Genomic DNA, 20,988 nt, shown 5'->3' on the forward strand with positions numbered 1-20,988 from the left:
TTTTATTTTTGAATTTGCGATAACTTATTCGATTTCCAAAAGAAAATGTTACACTGAAATGGCGTTATCAATTGGAAATTTCAGTGCAGAAAAAAACAATTACGGAAGTTTAAGTTAAAAGTAATAAAGAAAATATTGCATTGACGTTACAAAAGTGGCTGATTCCGTACAACAAAATAAAATAATATATAAAAAAATCGAAGTTGGGAGAAATCGCTAGTGAAGAAGGTAGAAGCTTTTAATTTTTTTTTAAATAAAACAAATTAAAATTTGGATAATTAAACTTTGGCGGGCGGTTCTTGCATGCTGTTAGAAATTGATCAAATAGAAATTTTGGAAAATTTGACTGATTTAAAATTTGGATAATTAAAAAACAGTCTTTTGCATGCAAAATTTAAAAATAACGAAAAATTTTTTTCCTCTTGTTAATCAACTATTGTCCAATTTTCATCCTTTAAAAAGATTATCTCTTTCTTGCTTTTTCAGTTGAATTTCTTTACTATTTACTTAGGGTTTTTGCAAACTCAACTCTAATGTGTCGGTCAGAGGGCTGCAAGGTTATGGTGGAGGTCTGGCTGCGGGACAGTAATGGAAGTTGGATTAAGGGTTTCTTGATGAATGTTGGTTTCTGCTCAGTTCCTCATGCTGAATTATGGGCTGTGTTTGAGGGTATCAAGCTGGCATGGTCTCTGGGAGTTGGAAATCTGTTGATTGAATGTGATAATGAGATGGTGGTGAACTTCCTTCACAAGCCTGACCTCCCTCATAATGGTCTCCGGCCGTTGGTAGCTGCTGTGGAAGATTTTCTTCGCCGTCCGTGGGTGGGCCGAGTCAGTCATGTGTACCGTGAAGCAAATTTTGCTGCTGGCCACTTAGCAAGTTTGGCGGAATCTATTCCTCTGGGTCTTCAGATTTTGGATGTTCCTCCGGCAGGGATGGAAATGTGGCTCCTCCATGATGTTAGTGGGGTTTCTTACCCTAGGAACTGTATATAGTTCCTTTAGTGCTTAGCACTATCCCTTTTGTCACCAAATATATATATATATATATATATATATATATTCACTGTAGAGTTGTTTTGTATTGATTTTAAAGCAATCTCAGAAGAAGAGGGAGCAAATATCAATTTTTAACGGTATTTTAAACCTAACTGTTGTTATATTTCTAACAATCTAAAGGTGATATTTCCAGACATAGAGGACATCACAACTAAAAATATTAGAAAGGAATATTCTAATGATGGAATGGTCAAATTGTCTATCCATCCAATAATTCTATTAATAATAAAAATAATATTTTTGCTTCTATTTCTCTGTGGTATTGTAAATTAGCACATACTGGTTTAACCGTTTAAGTGCTATAAAAAGAATACTAAATATGATTTCATTTCATTTCATTTAATACAAATATATTTGAAAAATATGAAATTGTATGTTAAATCTATAATAATGACTAACAAATCTTCTAAAACCGTGAGATACTATAATTTGTTAGATTTGACAAGAGGAGATAATAAATGCTTCATAAAATTTATTGTTTATAGTTCTGGATATGTTTGTGTTTGTTAAAACACAAATGAAATTTGTATTTTGTTTAAGAATAACAAGGCTCATGCTACAAATCAATTAGTAAAGAAAATTAAAATTTTGACAAGTGATAAAGAGGGAAAATACTTCCCAAAAGAATCTGATTTTTTTTTTATATAGAAAAATTATAACTTATTACCATTATTTTGTTCCATGTAAAGCCGAATAAAATGATTTAACTAAAAATAAAAATAGAATATATTTAGAAATGATTTAACGACTATACTAATCATACTAATTCTGTTTTCTCTCGATTTAGACTGCTCTTTGTGTAAACTGTAACATTATTTTGACCCATTAGGTCTCTAAGGGAATAGCAAAAAATAGAAAACAACTAAGCATGAGTATATTCCATATATTTTGGTAGCTTAGTCTAAGAATTTTATTTTCAAATCAAATTTCACCATCCCAAAGCTCTTCCAGTGTTCTGAAAGGTCCCTTATCTGAGATGAAAACTTCTCCGCAACATCCTCTACTCTGTGTAATCTGGCTGATCTTCTTAGACTCTTCTTCACTCAATTCCCAGTTGAATATGTCGAGATTTTGTTTCATCCTCTCCTTGTTGAAACTTTTCACCAAAACACAGATTCCCTGCTCATATGTCCATCTGAGGCATAACTGAAAATTTCGTGAAATTTAAGAGTTGCAATCATTCTAGGTTTCTTGCAAGGGTTGGATTACACTACAAATATGAATTGCAAGCAAATTAAAATAAAAAAATAAGAACAAACGAAAAGAACCTGAGCAACTGTTACTCCTCTGGCATTCGCAATCTCATTGAGCACTTGATTCTCCATGACTCTGTTGCTACCCCAAATAGTTCCTCTAGCTCCTAAAGCTGAATAAGCAGTCAACATGATTCCATTGCCCTTACAGAACTCCATTAACTTCTTTTGTTGCCATAGTGGGTTTACCTCTACCTTTTAAATATCCAGACAGCTTTCATTTACCGAGAAAAAACAAAATATTCACTTGAAATGAAAAAAGGGCAAACACGCTTACTTGATTAACAGCAGGAGGGATCTCTGCTATAGCAAGAATATCTGAAAGCTTCTTACAGGAGAAATTGCTTACGCCAATTGATTTGGTAAACCCTATTTTTTGACACTCCTCCATTGCTGCCCATACCCCTTTAAAATCCATGGGCAAAAAATCTGCTTTCTGGATTGGAAAATTATTGATCCCTGGTTTACAGCTTACAGGCCAATGGATGAGATAAAGATCAGCATACTCCAATTGAAGAGCGCTGCACAGCAATAAAACAACGGATTCATATCTCAGGCTTGAATTTGAAATGAATTATCTTTTTAGAAGAAGAAAATTATTTAGGGTTCAATATTGCTGTTTTATATATTCACCGGAGACTCTTTTGAAGGGCAGGAAGAACAAGATGACTATGAGCATCACTGCACCAAAGCTTTGATGTGATAAAGAGTTCCTCTCTTGATTTAATTAGGCCAATAGATAATGCTTCAGCAATGGCTTGACCAAGTGGCTCTTCTGTTTGGTAAAATGAGGCTGTATCAAAATGTCTGTAACCGATCTTAATTGCTTCAAGAATTGCTGCTTTTGTTTCTTTTGATGACGCTTGTGGGTAAGATGCTGTGCCCAAACCCAGTAGCGGCATTCTCCGGCTGCTAGAGCTAAGAAGCACTTCTGGGATACTGATCCTTGAATTGCTATCCATCTTCTTTTCTCTGCAGCAGACAAATTTGAACTTTCTTTTAATGAGTTGATATGTCTTCCTTGTTTTTATATGGTAACTGTTTGAAATGAGTTGATATGTCGTAACTATCCACGATATACAAGTCGGACTCTCTGTCTCTCCCTTCGAAGAAACTTTACCTGCCACTTCGAAGAAACTAATTTTAGTTTGGCAATATCAGAAGCTATAACAGTTTGTATTGTATTCAAATTAATCTTTTTTTTGACTGTGTTTATCTAAACGAAAATTAAATTTTAAATATTTTAAAAAGTTAATTATCTATATGTGTATTTAAAAATTTTAAAAATTAATTTTTGAAAAACATATATCCAATCGAATCATAGAAAATAGAAAGATAATCTAAAAATATGAAAAAAAAAGGAGAAATGCATATAGTAAATATAGAGAGAAGCTTTGAATCTGTTTTAGCTTTCCTATATATATTACATAGTCATTATGTTAATTTTTTAATTAAATTATGATGAAAAAAAATCAATTTTATTATTAATAAAATTTTAAATTTTCTTTCACATGGCACCATCAAATTAAAATCCGATGAGCCGAAATAATGCTAAGTGTTATGCAACAAGACTCACCGAATCGGTGACTCGATATTGATATCTCTTACTCTTCGTATAAGTAACGAGACCAACTAGATCCATACTTGATTGACTAATCAATTATGTGTTTTTGTTGAAGAATCATATTTTATAAATAAATAAATAAAAACTCATTAGAAAAAGACAAGTAAATTGTTTGTTTTGATTAAACCATTTAGATAAAGATTGACAATAAAATTTAGTTTCTTTTTCTCAAATAAAGATAAAATTAGAATAAAAAGCATTTTATTTTCTTCTTCAATTAATCAATTAAAAATCAGTGAAACTCTGACAAAAAACTATTTAGTCAAACAGAATAAAATAAAAAATTATTAATTAACTTGTAAAAATAAAATTCTCACTAATAAATTTTACTAAACTAGAATAAAATATTAATTTACTAAAATGTTTTTTTAATAACCACTTCAACAAAATAGATAACGAGCCAAAACCTATAGAATATGAAACGGCGGCGTCTCTTCACCGACCATGAGCTTACACTTGGATGTTCGCTCCGTTACCTTATTTTTCCCAGAAGCCGTAAAAGTTTGACTTTTATTCATCAGATGGAGAAATGGAGAAAGAACAGAACAAAGCAACCACTCGATTGATGCTTTTATAGGTCAAAAATAGCATCTTGTTTCACTTCACAGCTTGCTCAAGTGATTTGCGAGGCCATAAAGCAGAATCTTTGTTCGATTAACGACTCGGTAAGAATCTCAGACATTGAAATGCAAAATTGATGCGTTTTTGGATTCGGGGTTGATATTCTATGCTCTGTCTTCATTGATTGATGACGAGAACATATTGCTGTCCCGTCCGGAGAATAACAATTCAAACTAGAGGAGAACTTTCCCTGGATGGAAAAAGGTTGCTTCTTTCCCTAGAATTGTTGGGAATAATTTTCTTTTGATGGAAACATTTTCCTTGTCGTGTAGGTTCAGAATTCAAACATTGTCGCATCTGGAAAGATGACAGCTCCTTTAAAAGGCCACCTAAAATGGTGACATGTGGTTTTTATTGAAGATGAAATATCTCTGATTAGTTCAACTTTAATCTCATTTTATTGATTAAACATTTGGATGATTAGTGGTTAGATAGTGTAGAAATAAATAAATGTGCCATTTCATTACGAAAAAGTAAATTATGGAATATGCATTTCATAGCAAATCTTGATCTTGAACCAAAGAAAAAAAAAGAGTATATTTTACTATATTTATACCTTTCATTTATAGAGAAATTTGTGGAATCTAACTAATGATCTGGATAGAAATAAGAATGTGCACTGCAGAAAGGAAAGTAGCATTATCTTTATATATGAATAACAAAGCTAAAAATTTACTAGAAAGATTAGATTTCTCCATCCCAGAGTTCCTCAAGTGTCTTGAAAGGGCCTTTATCTGAGATGTAATCTTCTCCACTTGTTCCTTTACTCTGTGGAAGCTCACTGATTTTCTTGGTCTCTTCCTCACTCAATGTCCAGTTGAATATGTCAAGATTCTCTTTCATCCTTTCTTTGTTGAAACTTTTCACCAACACACAAACTCCTTGTTCATATGCCCACCTCAGACAAATCTGTTTTTGTAACATTAATCAATTCAAAACTCTGCCTTTTAGTTCATCCTTCTGGAACTAATAAGTAATTCATGGAAGGGAAAAATAATAAAATAAGATTTTGCATTTTATATTATCAATTCTTTTGATTTTAATATCATCTGTAGAATATATAGTTCATCGATTTCATTAATCACACCCATTTTAGGATGTCCTACAAAAGCATGTGCAGTCACATTCAGCAATTTATACACTAAGGCTCCATTTTTGTGAGCTGTAATGTAATGAAATGTAATGCTATGTAATTTTATGTTTTTTTATTCTAATGTTTGTAATAGAAATAAATACATTTGATTACATTGCATTACATTTTGTTACCACTCAATAACAAAGCGTAAATGCTTTGAGAGATTAAGGAAGTCGTGATAGGAGTACCTGAGCAACACTCTTTCCTTTGGAAGTCGCAATCTCTTTAAGCACTTCACACTCCATAACCCTATTGATACCCCAAAGAGTTCCTCCTAGAGGAGCATAAGCTGTCAAAACAATTCCATTGGCCTTAGAGAACTCCATTTGCTTCTTTTGTTGCCATAGTGGGTTTATTTCTACCTTTCAAGATCCCAACATCTCTCACTTAATTACTTGTAATTATCATTATCACATAGATAATTCAACAATGGCAAATCAAATTAATTAAGTAGCCACTATAATTGAAATTAACTTACTTGATTAACTGCTGGAGGTATCTCTGCAATTTCAAGAATGTCTGATAGCTTTTTACAAGAGAAATTGCTCACCCCAATGCATTTGGTAAGCCCAAGTTTCTGACACTCCTCCATTGCTGTCCATACACCTTTAAAATCCATAGGTAAAAAATCTTCTTTCTTTATTGGGAACTCATAAATCCCTGGTCTTGAGCTCACTGGCCAATGAATCAGGTAAAGATCAATGTACTCTAACTGAAGAGAACTGCATAACAAAAAATCAGCATGTTCATAATCATACATTATAATATGAGAAATAAAAAATAAGGTTTCTTTTAATGATGATAATTAGGAGGCGGGTACGGGATTTGGCATCATCATTATTCTTATTATCTATAGGATTCAAGAATGTGGCTTTACTGGAGACTCTTTTGAAGAGCAGGAACAACAAGATCGTTATGAGCATCGCTACACCATAGCTTAGAGGTGATGAAGAGTTCATCTCTAGATTTAATTAAGCCACTGGACAATGCTTCAGCAATGGCTTCACCGAGTGGTTCCTCTGTTAAATAAAGTGTAGCTGTATCAAAATGTCTATAACCAAGCTCAATTGCTTGAAGAATTGCCGTTTTAATCTCATCTGATCCTACTAGAGGAGATGTTGTCGTGCCCATGCCCAGTAATGGCATTCTCCTATCGCTTGAGTTAAGAAGAACTTCTGGAATATTAACCATTGTATTCTCTTCCATTTCTGATCTGATCCGCAAGCCTCTTTTTTTCCCCTCTCTTTTTTTTTTTTTTAAATAACAAATTTTGTAATTAAACTGTTACGTTTTATTCTTTTTTATTCATTATAGAGGCTTGAAGTTTGAATTTACATTGTCTTCAATTTGTTTAATGAAATGAGTGGTTATTATGTTGTTTTGTTTATGTGGTTTAGATGTAATGTAGGTTAATTAGTTGAGTGATTAACAGTTTCCCAAATGATAGTGTTGCCATTCATTTCTTATATGGTAAAACTGGAAGCCTTTTATCTATCTTCTTCTAGGTGACACGTGTTGCATTTCTCTTCATTGAATTTCTTCAACAAATAACCTATTGGCCTGTTGGAATAGCCTGTGCATGAAAATAGTGCAAATTTTACTCGCAAACGCAAATTTAAGGACAACTTTGTCTTTTCCTTGTATAAACAAAAACACACTGCACTGTTTGTATTAAGGCATAGCTTCGCCTATTGCAACATAGCAATTGATTTAATTTTGAAGATTTAATTGATTTAAAATAACAGAAAATTTAGTTAATATTTTCCGAGAAAATAATTTTGAAGATAAGCTGCTATTATGAGCACTTTAAATATTAAAAAACTCAATAGATCAATTAAATGAGGCCTTGATTGGTATTATCTGATGATTTTACAAAAACACAGATAATTAAAATTCGAGAAAATAGAATTAATGCATAAATTTTATTAGCAAAGAATGTTATTGCAATACATACATTACATATGATTAATAAGCTAATTCTTCTTTTTCCAGATAGCGTATTTGATCGAAACAAAAATTAAATAGGCTTGATCCTTCACTTTCTTGAAGCTGACTCCTATTTTCTTCAAATATTTTGATTTTCCACCATTTTTACTCTTCTTCTTAGACTTTGTCTCTGATTTACAATTTTCCATTTCCGACCTTTCTTGCTCCTTCAAAAACACAGAGAAATGTTACCTAACGTCTGATTCATCACCAACAGAGAAACTCAAGTCAATCCGTTAAGATCGGAAAGATTCATTCAATTGACATTTTTTTAACATGTGGAGATTTCAAACGATTGACGTATGTACCAAAATTGCTGCCTAGGGGAGATTCTCGGATGTCGCGATAATGGAGACGTAGTTATTTCGCATGGAAAATTTTAAAAATTAAATTGAATTGTGTTATTAAAAATTTATAATATTCTCTTTAAAAATTCAAATATCTAGAGTCTATTATCCATCAATTGAAACGAACAAGATTTATCTTAGCCCAATAAATTAGAAATATTTGTGACTAATGCTAGAAACAGACATTGGAAAATCTCGAGGAGAAGTTTTTTGGTAAAATATATAAAGCCTTACATGTACAGAATTATAAATTATCACAATTTATTTCTAGAGTTATTATTCTTTATTTACTATATATTTTTCTTGATATATTAAGTTTCTCTTAGTAAAATAAAAATTCTTATTGCTAATAAAAAATTTATAAACTTCTTTATTATAAAATGCACGATATAATATAATAAACTACAAAAGTAATTAAACCTCAAGAATTCAATCAATTTCTATAAAATAAGAGTATAAAGATTTTCCACCTTATGATTCATGCACAAGAAGGTTGATGGACATCATCTTCAAATGTCAATAAAAATAAGCCAATTTAATTACTTTCTTACTATAATTTAATGCAAATCTGACCATTCGCTGGCGTGTCTTAATAAACATAACTTTCTAGATTAATACATTTATTCTTCTATAGAAGATTATTAATTATTTATTTTGTTGTCACAATCATTGGTGGTGCATCTTTCCTTCTTCCGTTTATAGAATTAGAAACCCAACTCCAGAAGCGTTCACCAACGTCCCAACTTTGACCTCCTCCTCTTACAAAAGTCAAAATAGTTCATGTTTTTTTTTTTTTTTTTTAATCACCTGGTATCCGCCGGACCCCGACTAAAATAATTTGGTACTTACATCGGGTTGCTAGTGAAAGCGCACGTCTTCTTAAAAGACTCTATAATTATGCTTTAAACTCAAATTTTTAATTAAGGGAAAAAGATTATCAGTAATTACAATTCTAAAATTTTTTACTTTTATTCTTCTAAAGGTACACTCCGCTACAATTTTTGTAATATTTTTGTAAGAATAAGATACCCAGGTACTTTGACACTATTCAACATTGAATAAAACAAAATAAAATATACATGGTTAGGAAAAGCCGCCAGTCGTCACGACGTCGTTTAAAAAATAGCACGTTTTATCCTGCGACGCAGAAACCTCGAGGAAGACGAACATAAAAGAACCATTCAAAAGAAATTTCAACGCGTTTGAAAAAAAAATACAATAATTTTATATTGATAGCGACCAGAAACGAACACCTTGAAAAATAACAAGAAACCACATTGTGCGACGCCGGCCTCCACTCCACCCAACCTTTATAATCTCCTTCTTAACAATCACCATTCACCATTAAAACTCTGCTTTCTTCTGCTTCTTCTCACTCTGTAATTGTAAACGGCAAACCGAATTATGGGATTGCATAATTTCATTATTTTTTTTCTGCTCTCACTGACGTCGCTGTCGTTTCCTCCAGTATCGGCTAGGATCTTCCCCGACACATCATCAATTCCACCGGGTTTATTCCCTAATAACGCCACCGCCGCAGCTTGGGACAACTTTAAGAAACTTTCCGGTTGCCGCGCCGGCCAAAAGCTCGATGGGTTAAACAAACTTAAGCAGTACTTCCATGACTTCGGTTATATTCCAAATACTTTCGCTAACTTCACCGACGATTTCGACGACGCACTCGAATCCGCTCTCAAGACTTACCAACAGAATTTCAATCTCAATGTCACCGGTGAACTCGACGAACAAACACTTAGTCAGCTTATAAAACCGAGATGCGGCAACGCTGATATAGTCAACGGTACAACGGCTATGAACTCTGGCAAGTGGACGCCTCCGTTTAACACCACCTCGCACTTCCACACTGTCGGTCATTACACATTCTTTCCTGGTAGTCCACGCTGGCCGGACAGCAAACGCGATTTGACCTACGCATTTTGGCCTGGTAATAACTTGACTACCGAGGCGAAGAGCGTTTTCACTCGTGCGTTTGACCGCTGGTCAACCGTGATACCGATGACTTTTGCGGAGACGGATTCTTTCACCATCGCCGATATCCGGATCGGGTTTTTTAGCGGAGATCACGGCGACGGAGAGCCGTTTGATGGAGTTTTGGGAACTTTAGCACATGCTTTCTCTCCACCAAGCGGACGGTTCCATTTGGACGGCGACGAGAACTGGGTAGTCTCTGGAGATATTAGCGACTCCTCCATAATATCGGCAGTGGATCTAGAATCGGTGGCCGTACACGAAATTGGGCATTTATTAGGGTTAGGACATTCCTCCGTTGAAGATGCCATTATGTATCCCACCATTCCTTCAAGAACCAGAAAGGTTGAATTGGCTCAAGATGATATTGACGGTGTACAACAGTTGTACGGGAAAAACCCGAATTATAACGGGTCATCATCCACATCGTCCGTTCAAGAAAGTGATACTAGTGGGGCCCATTATGCACATTCCAATTGGGGCCTGATCAGTTTGTTGATGGCCGTTGGATTTTTTTGTCTGGTTTTGTAAAGTTTTTTCGATTTCTTTTTTTCTTTTTGTTTTGTATTATTTTGCATTATTTGACATGGGATTCATATAGTTTAGTATAGGATTAGAGCATGTGTGAGATTTACATAATTTAGTTTTTTTATTCGTTGCCAGCCTTGTGTATAATAAAATATCTATTTTTTCTACAGCACATTTTTTTTGAATTAACTATTAATTAGCATTTTATAGGATAAATTAGTAATTTTATAAATTAAACTCCTCCTCTTATATCATAGTATTTATATGTATTTTTATAGCATTTTGTATTTATTTTTTATTATAAAATTATATATTTTCACTAAATTTTAATTCTTGATTTTTATTAATTTAATTCAAAACTTTATCCTCTTTAAAAACAAAACTTTATCATTTCGAAAAGCAAATAAACACAATTCTTTCTTTTTTTACAGAATTTTTAGTATATGGGGTTAATAATTGACAAAATAAAAAATATTGGTCAAATTTAAAAAGGAAGTTTATATATATTTTTTAATCTTTAAGCCTTCTTGAAATGATGACATGACATATCATGTGTCATGAAGATGGTGATGATGCATAGCCTATTAACTGCCATGTCAGCGAACTTCTAAATATTATCTTTAGACAATGGGTATAATTATTACAAAAAATTAAATTCAGTGGTAGGATTGATAAAATTAAAAGAATTTATTATAATTGAAAAAAAATATGCTAAGCTTTTTTTGATTAAGCCCTATATTAATTATACACGATTGATATGAATATGGATAGATGGGGTTATTAAAGTGACACGTATATTAAATATTAAAGGGCATAAATAGAAATAATTAGAGCGTTGCAGCTCTTTTTTTTTTTTTGGTTCCACTTGTCCATCGATGTGCAATTTATGGGGTTGAGTTTCAAATTAATAAAACTTAAAATCGAATTATATTTTTAAAATTGAATCAAAATAAAATTGTATATAAATTTAAACCGAATATAATTAATTTGATTCAATTAATTTGATCAATTCAACTTAATTTTTAATAAATCAGATTATTTTTTATAATTATCAGACTAAAATATAAAATTGCGCAAAATTATGAACGAAAGCCGAATTCATCAATATGAACAAATAAACAAAATTAGTTGAATTTGGTTTTAATTTTAATCAATTTTAATCAATTTGGTTTTAATGAATGATTAGGAATTTATTTCATAGTAGTATATGTGCCATTGAAAATTTAAATTCCTTTACGTGGCTAATTCGTAATAGATAAAATTTATCTGGCTCTCATCATTGGACCATTCATGAACCAACCAATGAAAATAGATATTTTAAGTTGTTCCTATTTTATCCATTTTGTCATGGCTTATTCATATTTATCCATTTTTCTGTTTATCCAGTTCATTTCCTAAGTGAATGCTCAAAAAAACTCTCTCATTTACGAGATATATATATATATATATATATATATATATATAAGTCGAGTGATCTTGTGGATTTATTTGGTATCAGAGCCATGACGACTTTAGTATTGTTAACTGCTATTTAATAAGAATCTATTTCATAATGTCATGTAGAAGTATTGGGTATGCCGATCTGAACCCATTGTAAGTCCCTTTTGTGTTGTGGGCAGTGAAGGGTATAACACTGGCAGTGGCCGCTACTTGATTGATATTATAAAATGGATCCTTTATTATGTAGATCAGTTAGTAGTATTAAATCTGATGACTCAGATAACTCTGAAATCAAACGGATCATAAACCGAAATGAATTAATTTTACAAGATTTTAGTAAGGCTATAGATGAATGGGAAATACCTAAAGTTGATAAAGAACAGATTTATAAAGTTAGTAAATTTCCTTTATGGAATACGGATTATGTGATTAAAACTGAAGAACGAGATTTTCAACTAAGTAAACCTTTTGAAAGAATAACTTTACTCTCACCTAAAACTTTACAACAACATAAGCATAAAAAGTATAAATACATTCATATAGGATTAATACAAGTAGGGATTAAACCCTTAACTAGAGAAGGATTAAACACTAGTATTTTGGCAGTAGTCAGAGATGCTAGATTTTTAAATTTTCAGGATTCTTTATTAGGATCTGTTGAAACAAGCTTAAGTGAAGGACCGATCTCTTTTGAGGTCTATCCAGATATGACTGTTTCTTTAAATGATCTTAATATTCTAGAAAGTATAGTTTTAGAAATTAAAACTCATAATTATAAAATGAAGCAAGGATCAATTCCTATTGCTTTAATTTATAAAATTCATTATAAAGCTATGAATTCTGCTTTTAGTACAAAGTATAAGTTACAACCTAAACTTGGAGAAACACGATTTCTTCAAACAGACTTGACTAAAACCAATACTGTTATACCTAAAACCATCCAATGGAAGGATATCACCTTACCAGAGGAATGGATTTTGGAAGGGATTGTCCCTCCACCTGAACAAGAAAAAGTAAAACCAAATGTCAATTTGCAAAAAATTGAACAATTTGAAGATGGTAAAGTAACATTAAAATTTAATAGAAGTCAAAGCTCTAAGTATACAGATCTACATCTTCTGTTGTTACAGATGATGATAAACCAAAAATACCTTCAGTAATTTATGCAAGATATAAGGAAAGTGAACCTAAACCAATTATCCAAACATTAGTAAAACCTAGGTATTCTACATCAGATATACCTGCATCTAGTCAATCATTTAAAATGAAAGGAGTTGATTATAGTAATTCAGTCCTACAGGCAGTCTATAATCCTGTTGACAATTATTTAAATCAACAATCTAATTTAGTAAACACGTCACCAGAGTCACCAACAGCTTCAGCTATCACTGAAAATGTTAGTGAAATAAATAGGGAATTAAATGTTTTAACTAAAGAAAAAATTAATAAAGATTTGGTAAAAGAAATTACAAAAACTAAAAATTTAATGAAGATTAATAAAATCTTAAAAACTCATGTTTTTGAAGAATTAAAAGAAGAATATTTAACTTACCAACTTCAAACCCAGACTAAAATAAAGTTTTTAGATTGGTTTTCATTAACTAAAAGTAATTCTGATAAAAGTCTCAATCCAATAACAATTCGTGATAAAAGGCCAGAATGGATAATAAATGATAGGATAATTCAGAGTGATTTTCCACCTAAGGCAATAAGTAAATTTAAATATCAAGATAATGATATTACTTGTGCACCATATAAAGTAGCTAGAGAAAATGATGCTGATAAAAAATTAATTGAACAAAATAATTTTAGTAATGCTAGTTTAATTTGTTTAAATACACAATTAAAAAAGATAGAACAATTACTTCAAAATAAGCCAGAAGTAGTTGAACCATCTAGAGAAAAAGAGATAGTAAAATCACATATGTTTAAACCATTTCAAATATCTAAGTCTAGTCAAAAGGAATTAAATTCAAAATTTTTAGGAACTTTAAAACAACAACTTAGTCAACTTGAGGGAAGTTCAGAATCTACTCATCATGTAGTTCAGAATACCACTCATGATTCTAAAAATGTAAACCTTTTAGAAGAAACTTCTAACACTGAAGTCAGTGAACCTGATCTAGAAGATGCAAAACAATTTGTAAATAATATAACCCATAGAGAATTAGTCTCTAAGGCACCAGATTTAGGACTCATTGATAAACCTCCATACATATCCCAATTTCATTATAATGCTAACACATTATATGAATGGAATATTGATGGATTGTCTGAATATAAAATCTTAAGTATTTTGCAACAAATGACAATGGCTGCAAATGCTTATAAAACCCAGTCACCTATATCTGATAAAGCAGTTGCTGAAATCCTTATTGCAGGATTTACAGGACAATTAAAAGGTTGGTGGGATTATCATCTCACTGAAAAAGACCAATTAGATATTCTAAATTCAGTTCAAGTAACTGATCAGGATGAACCTTTATATGATGAACATGGTGAACCTATTCAGGATGCAGTTGCAACCTTAATATTAACCATTTCATTACATTTTATAGGAGATCCATCACACATGAAAGATAAAAATGCTGAACTATTAAGTAATTTAAAATGTAAACACTTAGGACAATTTCAACTTTATAAAACCACTTTTCTTACACGTTTAATGTTAAGAGAAGATTCAAACCAAGCGTTTTGGAAAGAAAAATTCTTAGCTGGTTTACCTTATTTTTTAGGGGAAAGAGTTAGGAATTATATTAAACAACAACATGGTAACCCAATCCCTTATAATAAATTAACTTATGGTCAATTAATAAGTATAATTCAGAAAGAATGATTACAGATTTGTCAGGATTTAAAACTTCAAAGAACTTTAAAATATGAGTTAAAAAAGACTAAACAAGAATTAGGAAGTTTTTGTAAACAATTTGATTATAGCATAACACCTACACAACAATGTAGTGGTCAATGCTCTAAACCATCAAGCTCTAAGAAACACTATAAAAAACATTATAGGTCTAAACCCAGTAAAGATAATTATTATCATAAAGAAAAACCTCAACTTTATAGGAAATCTAAAAGTAAAAAACCATATAAAAAGTCTGATAAAACTTCATATAAAGATTTAACTTGTTTTAAATGTGGCAAGAAAGGACACACATCTAAATTTTGTAAGTTCAATAAAAAATTGCATGAATTAAATTTAGATGATAATGTGATAAATAAAATTCATGAATTTTATCTTACTTCTGATACATCAGATTCTGAGATACAAGAAAGTGAACATCAAATTGATGAACTTGGTTCAACAACCAGTTCTTCGGATAAATCAATAAATATGTTAACTAAAGATCAAAGAACACTTTTAGAAGTAGTAAATACTATAACAGATAATGATATTAAGAGTCAACTTCTTAAAAAATTAATTAAAAGTTTTGAAGAAGATAAGGAAGTAAAAATTATAACACCTAAAATTCAAACTCACACTTATGATTTAACAACTATATTAAATAGAAATAAAAAGGTAGCAACAGATATGTCACTTAAAGATTTGTATAAAGAAATTTCAAAATTAAAACATGAAGTAAAAGAATTAAAAAATCAGGCACAAGTAAATGCTACAAAAATAAAACATTTAGAAACTCAGTTAATATCTAGTTCCTCTTCGGAAGAGCCAGATGATGAAACAAAAGATGAAATAAATGAACTAAATGAAGAAGAAGAAATAAACCCTAATTTTCTCTTTCTTTTACAAGAAATAACATCGAGAAAATACTTAGTAAAAATAACCCTACAAATTTCGAATGATTTTATTATAAATGGTATAGCTTTGTTTGATACAGGCGCAGACTTAAATTGTATAAAATCTGACTTAGTACCACATAGATTTTGGTCAGAAACGCATGAAAAACTTACTACAGCTAATAAATCTAAACTAGAAATTCTAGGTAAAATTGAGGCAGATATTGTAAATAATGAATTGGAAATTAAAACAATATTCTTGCTTTCACCACAAATAAATTATATGGTAATATTAGGAACACCATTTATAAACCTAATCACACCATATTCAGTAAAAGAAGATTGTATTAAGTTTAAGATAAAAGGTAGTAAAGCTAGGTTAGAATTTACTGAAAAACCTAGGAGAAAGAATTTAAATTTATTAAAAGCTCACTCTATTAAAACTTTAGAAATTAACTCTTTGATAAATTCTAAGGAAGAAGACTTAAATAATTTGAGGAATCATGCATATCTTCAAAGGATTAACCAATTAGAAGATAAAGATGTTCAAACTAGAATTAATAAATTAAGAGAATTTATGGAAAATAGACTATGTGCAGATCACCCAAATGCGTTTTGGGCTCGTAAACAGCATATAGTAGATTTACCATATGAAAAAGACTTTGATGAAAAGTCTATTACAACTAAAGCACGGCCCATTCAAATGAGCCCTGAACTCATAGAGCACTGTAAAAAAAGAAATTAAAGATTTAGAAAATAAAAAATTAATTAGTAAATCTAGAAGCCCTTGGTCTTGTGCAGCTTTTTATGTCAATAAAAATGCTGAGATAGAAAGAGGAGTACCTAGATTAGTAATTAATTATAAACCATTAAACACAACTTTAAAATGGATTCGGTATCCATTACCTAATAAGAAAGATCTTTTAAAACAATTATATAATGCAAATATTTTTAGTAAATTTGATATGAAATCTGGTTATTGGCAGATCCAGATTCATCCTGATGATAGATATAAAACAGCATTCACAGTTCCTTTCGGACAGTATGAATGGAATGTGATGCCTTTTGGATTAAAAAATGCTCCTTCTGAATTTCAGAGGATCATGAATGATATATTTACTCCCCATAGTGGATTTTGTATAGTTTATATTGATGATGTTCTAGTTTTCAGTCAAACATTAGAAGATCATTTTAAACATTTAAAAACATTTTGCATGGTAATTGAAAAGAATGGATTAGCTCTAAGTAAAACTAAAATGAACTTGTTTAAAACCAAAGTTAGGTTTTTGGGTCACTATATAGAACAGGGTATTATCCAGCCCATAGAACGAGCTATGGTTTTTGGGTCCAAGTTCCCTGATGAATTAACTAATAAAACCCAACTCCAACGTTTTCTTGGATGTTTAAACTATGTTATAGATTTTTATCCAAACTTAAATTGCATGTTAAAACCATTGCATGACAGGCTTAAGAAAAATGCTGGCCCATGGACAGCCCAGCATACACAGTTAGTAAAAAAGATAAAGGCCTTAGTAAAGGAAATACCATATCTTTACATCCCTAATCCAACAGCTTTTAAAATTGTTGAAACGGATGCCTCAGATATTGGTTATGGTGGTATTTTAAAACAATTGATTAATAATAAAGAACGTATTATTCAGTATACGTCTGGTCATTGGAACCAAACTCAATTAAACTATTCTACTATTAAAAAAGAGATTTTAAGTATAGTTATTTGTATAAATAAATTTCAATCTGATTTATTAAATCAAAAGTTTTTACTTCGGATTGATTGTAAATCTGCAAAAGATGTTTTGCAAAAGGATGTTAAAAACCTCGCTTCTAAACAAATTTTTGCTAGATGGCAAGCTATTCTTAGTATATTTGAATTTGATATTGAATTTATTAAAGGAAACAGCAATAACATTCCAGACTTTCTGACTCGAGAATTCTTACAGAACAATGGGCAGGAAAAAGGATAAGAGTAAAGCCCCTAAAGAAGAACCGGAATCACCCACTAAAGCTCTCTCTGAGCACTCAGAAGATTTACCTAAAACCCTAAACACTAAAACCTCTCCAGATCTTAAAAAATGGATTGAACAATTAAGTCAATCCCCTGAAGTGTTAAAGGCGTTACAAAGTATAGCGTCCTCTTCCACAGAGGCGCCAGGTATGTCTTCTACACCTAAAGCGATTGTACCCGTTCATGGTACGACTAGTCTGTCTCAAACGGTAGACAGTAAAGACTTATCAAATCCGTTGATGGCTGTGGATTTGCCAAAAATCCAGTATACTCCAAGTATACATAAATGGTTTGTTAAAAATATTTTTGATTATGAAATTGAGATTGAGGATGGATATAACAATATTAATCCTTGGTATGTTTTAAAACAATATTATTCTGAGGATTGGTATTTTCTTCCAACCGATCTTTCAAAACCTCAGGAATATTATCATAATATTCTTCTGGATACAGGATTAGTAAAAATTAAACACAATTATGATTCAAAAAATAAATTTGTTATTTTATATTCTTCTCTTAAAATCCACAGGATTATCCATCCCAAGGATTGGCCTGCACCCTCTCTTTATACACCTGTAAAATTTAAAGTTTTATATAAGCATGTACACAGTACTGCTTACAATTATTTTGATTACCGCGATGCATGGGAAAAAGTCTTTGCTATTCAAAACCCCACTGCTACGCATTCATGGTTAATCTATTTTGATACTTCATTCCATACTGATTGTAAAGTGCCTGACTGGTTTAAAAGATGGTGGCAAACCAGGGGTATTTCCAATGAAATTATCCCTCCTCCAATTCAGGCCTTATATCAGTTTTTTAAAGCCCATTATAAACCCAGTCCTACAGAAGCCCATATTCCTTCACTCATGTATTATTGTATGGCCTTCTTTACGCCATGGGTATATCAATGGTATTTGGACACTCAGTATGCCGTAGGAACATATCAGATTCCTATGTTGGTAAAAAGACACAAGATTAAATGGTGGGGATCGTTCAAGAACTCTACCACTGAACTTAAAATTGATCAATGGATCCGTAATAAACTGTCACAAGTTTCTCCATTAACCTATGCGACTACGCTTGCTTTAAAGGATCAACCTACATTTGGAATCCAAAAAGCACAGTGTCAAGCTAGGTTAGCTGCTGCTAAAACTCCAGATGAGTATAAAAGAATCTGCCAGGAAATGTTTCAACAACTTTCTACAAGTTCAGATTCACCAGTAAAACCCTCATCAAGTAAACAGCCAGCAGTTTGTTCAGATAAATCCTCTAAATCCAGCCATAAAAGCAAAGCTCGATGGGCTGATATGGCGTCCTCTTCTTCATCATCTTCATCATCACTCTCCTCCAAGGAAGATAGTAATGATGATATTCTTCAATCAATAATCGTCAAAAGTAAAGCTGCCAAAAAAGCAAAAGAAAAATTAAAGCAAAAAAGCAAAGTAAAGAAAAAAGAAAAGAAAAAGAAGGACACATCGTCCTCATCTGAGTAAAAGGCAGGTGAAACCTTATTTCACCATCATTCACATAGTAAAGGCCAATTTACTGTTTCAACAGGAAAAGCCAACGCATGATGTCCACAGTAAAGGTCAAGACACAGTGGCAGACAACCCACTATTCATCCACAGTAAAGGTCAACACTGTTCAAGATTCGGTGGCAGACCAATTACTATTCATAAATAGTAAAAGTAGCATAGCAAAGATTCCACTTCTATGTTATTTAAAGGGAGTCTATCCCCTTGTGAAGGCATAAGTTTTAGTAAGAGAAAAACTACTCTAAAACTCTCTCATCCTCTCCTCTCAAAGTTCTTTGTAAGCATTCAACGTTCGAAGTCTGGATTGTAAACTTTAAACTTGTAAGTTTAAATTTGTATTTCATATTTGTATTTAAATAAAGTTATTTATTTAAATTTATAAACTGTTACTGCTAAGCCCTGTTAAAGGCTTCCTTCTCTTCTCCCTCCACACTCTGACTTAGTTCTGGGGATCCCAGGCTAAGGTTGCAGGAACCTTCAACCTTAATTAAAATCAATTAAAATTGGTTGAGTTAATTGATAAATATTAAACTGTGATTAGTTTGATATATAAGTATGCTCTGTGGATGCAGCTTAGTCTGATCGTCCACATCAGAAATATTGTTTTGTGTTTGATTTAAACAGTAATTGTTTGTTCATACTAAAAACGATAAACAGTAACTATTTTTTAAAAGGAATCTAAACAGTACTTGTTTAACTATTGGTATATAGGCTGGAAACCCAGAGGTGCAGGCTACTAGTCCAAAGGACTATTTAAATAGTCATCTTCTTGGTATAACAAAGCCACGTATCATACTTAATTTGTATGTTGATTCTGAGGTAAATGAATTTTATAAGTGTTCATATAAATCCATTAAATCATAGTATTTTAATTTATAATTACGATTTGTCTTTAAATATTTGTATCTGTGTGTATCTAAATCCCATTAATAATCATAGCGCTTTGCATATATATGATTTTATTTAAAAATCAATTGTTAAATACTAAGTCAGGTGATCTTGTGGATTTATTTGTATATATATATATATATATATATTTCATTAATTTGACCTATAGATGGAGATTAGATCCAGTCTAGACATGTGATTCTCCTTAATAAGTATTTTGATAACCAAATTTTCAAGAGGATTGATTTGGCTAGACTGGGTCTACAAGGTTACTCATGGACCAAATCAATAAGTTCTTATTGAATCGAGGACATCTCTAATTATACACTAAAAAAAAGAGATAAAATGAGAACAATATTTAAAAACCTTTATATTCATTGGTTTGATTCATGAATGAGGACATAGACTCGGTCTAAATAAATCTAAATCATTTTCAAGTGAGTTTATGCATACATTACAGATACGCAGAACTTATGCATAAAGAATAAAAAAAATTTAATAATAAGGATTAGACAAGTCTAAATTGAATTTATAATTCCATTTATAGATCAAATCAATAAAAACACAGACTTTTTTTTTTCAAAAAATTATTCAGATTTTATCATTTTCTCAATAAATAATAAAAAATATCTTCATTTAAAAAAAAAATTTTATTGGTTTTGTCAATCAGTGGACTTGTAAATCGATAATAATAATAACTTTATATGAAGAAACATTCATGAACGAAAGGCTAAAAAAAGAAAATTTTCGACTTTATGCTGGACCTATCTAGATTTAGATAATCAGATTGAGATCGAACAAGAAACTTAATTGTAAT

The 20,988-nt window shown here is 31.3% G+C and overlaps 3 protein-coding genes across 3 annotated transcripts; 1 reads left to right on the top strand and 2 right to left on the bottom strand.

Moving 5' to 3' along the window:
* Positions 1–1,760: 1,760 nt before the first annotated feature.
* Positions 1,761–4,733, bottom strand: LOC105649828 (non-functional NADPH-dependent codeinone reductase 2). The gene is made up of 5 exons (XM_012236634.4): positions 4,412–4,733; positions 2,945–3,431; positions 2,589–2,832; positions 2,327–2,506; positions 1,761–2,204 (listed from the first exon to the last, which is right to left on the bottom strand). The coding sequence occupies exons 2-5, from the start codon at positions 3,271–3,273 to the stop codon at positions 1,980–1,982; spliced, it is 978 nt and encodes a 325-aa protein (XP_012092024.1). The 5' UTR covers positions 3,274–3,431; positions 4,412–4,733; the 3' UTR covers positions 1,761–1,979.
* A 335-nt stretch (positions 4,734–5,068) lies between these two features.
* Positions 5,069–7,033, bottom strand: LOC105649829 (non-functional NADPH-dependent codeinone reductase 2). Its single transcript, XM_012236635.4, has 4 exons — positions 6,569–7,033; positions 6,170–6,413; positions 5,880–6,053; positions 5,069–5,465 (listed from the first exon to the last, which is right to left on the bottom strand). Exons 1-4 carry the CDS (start codon positions 6,895–6,897, stop codon positions 5,241–5,243), a joined length of 972 nt encoding a protein of 323 aa, XP_012092025.1. The 5' UTR covers positions 6,898–7,033; the 3' UTR covers positions 5,069–5,240.
* Positions 7,034–9,229: 2,196 nt separating this feature from the next.
* Positions 9,230–10,713, top strand: LOC105649830 (metalloendoproteinase 2-MMP). The gene has a single exon (XM_012236636.4). It carries the CDS (start codon positions 9,429–9,431, stop codon positions 10,542–10,544), a length of 1,116 nt encoding a protein of 371 aa, XP_012092026.1. The 5' UTR covers positions 9,230–9,428; the 3' UTR covers positions 10,545–10,713.
* Positions 10,714–20,988: the final 10,275 nt, after the last annotated feature.

This window comes from Jatropha curcas, chromosome 5 (genome assembly GCF_041381405.1).
Source record: "Jatropha curcas cultivar XTBG-Jc1 chromosome 5, XTBG_Jcur_1.0, whole genome shotgun sequence".
Lineage (NCBI taxonomy): Eukaryota > Viridiplantae > Streptophyta > Magnoliopsida > Malpighiales > Euphorbiaceae > Jatropha > Jatropha curcas.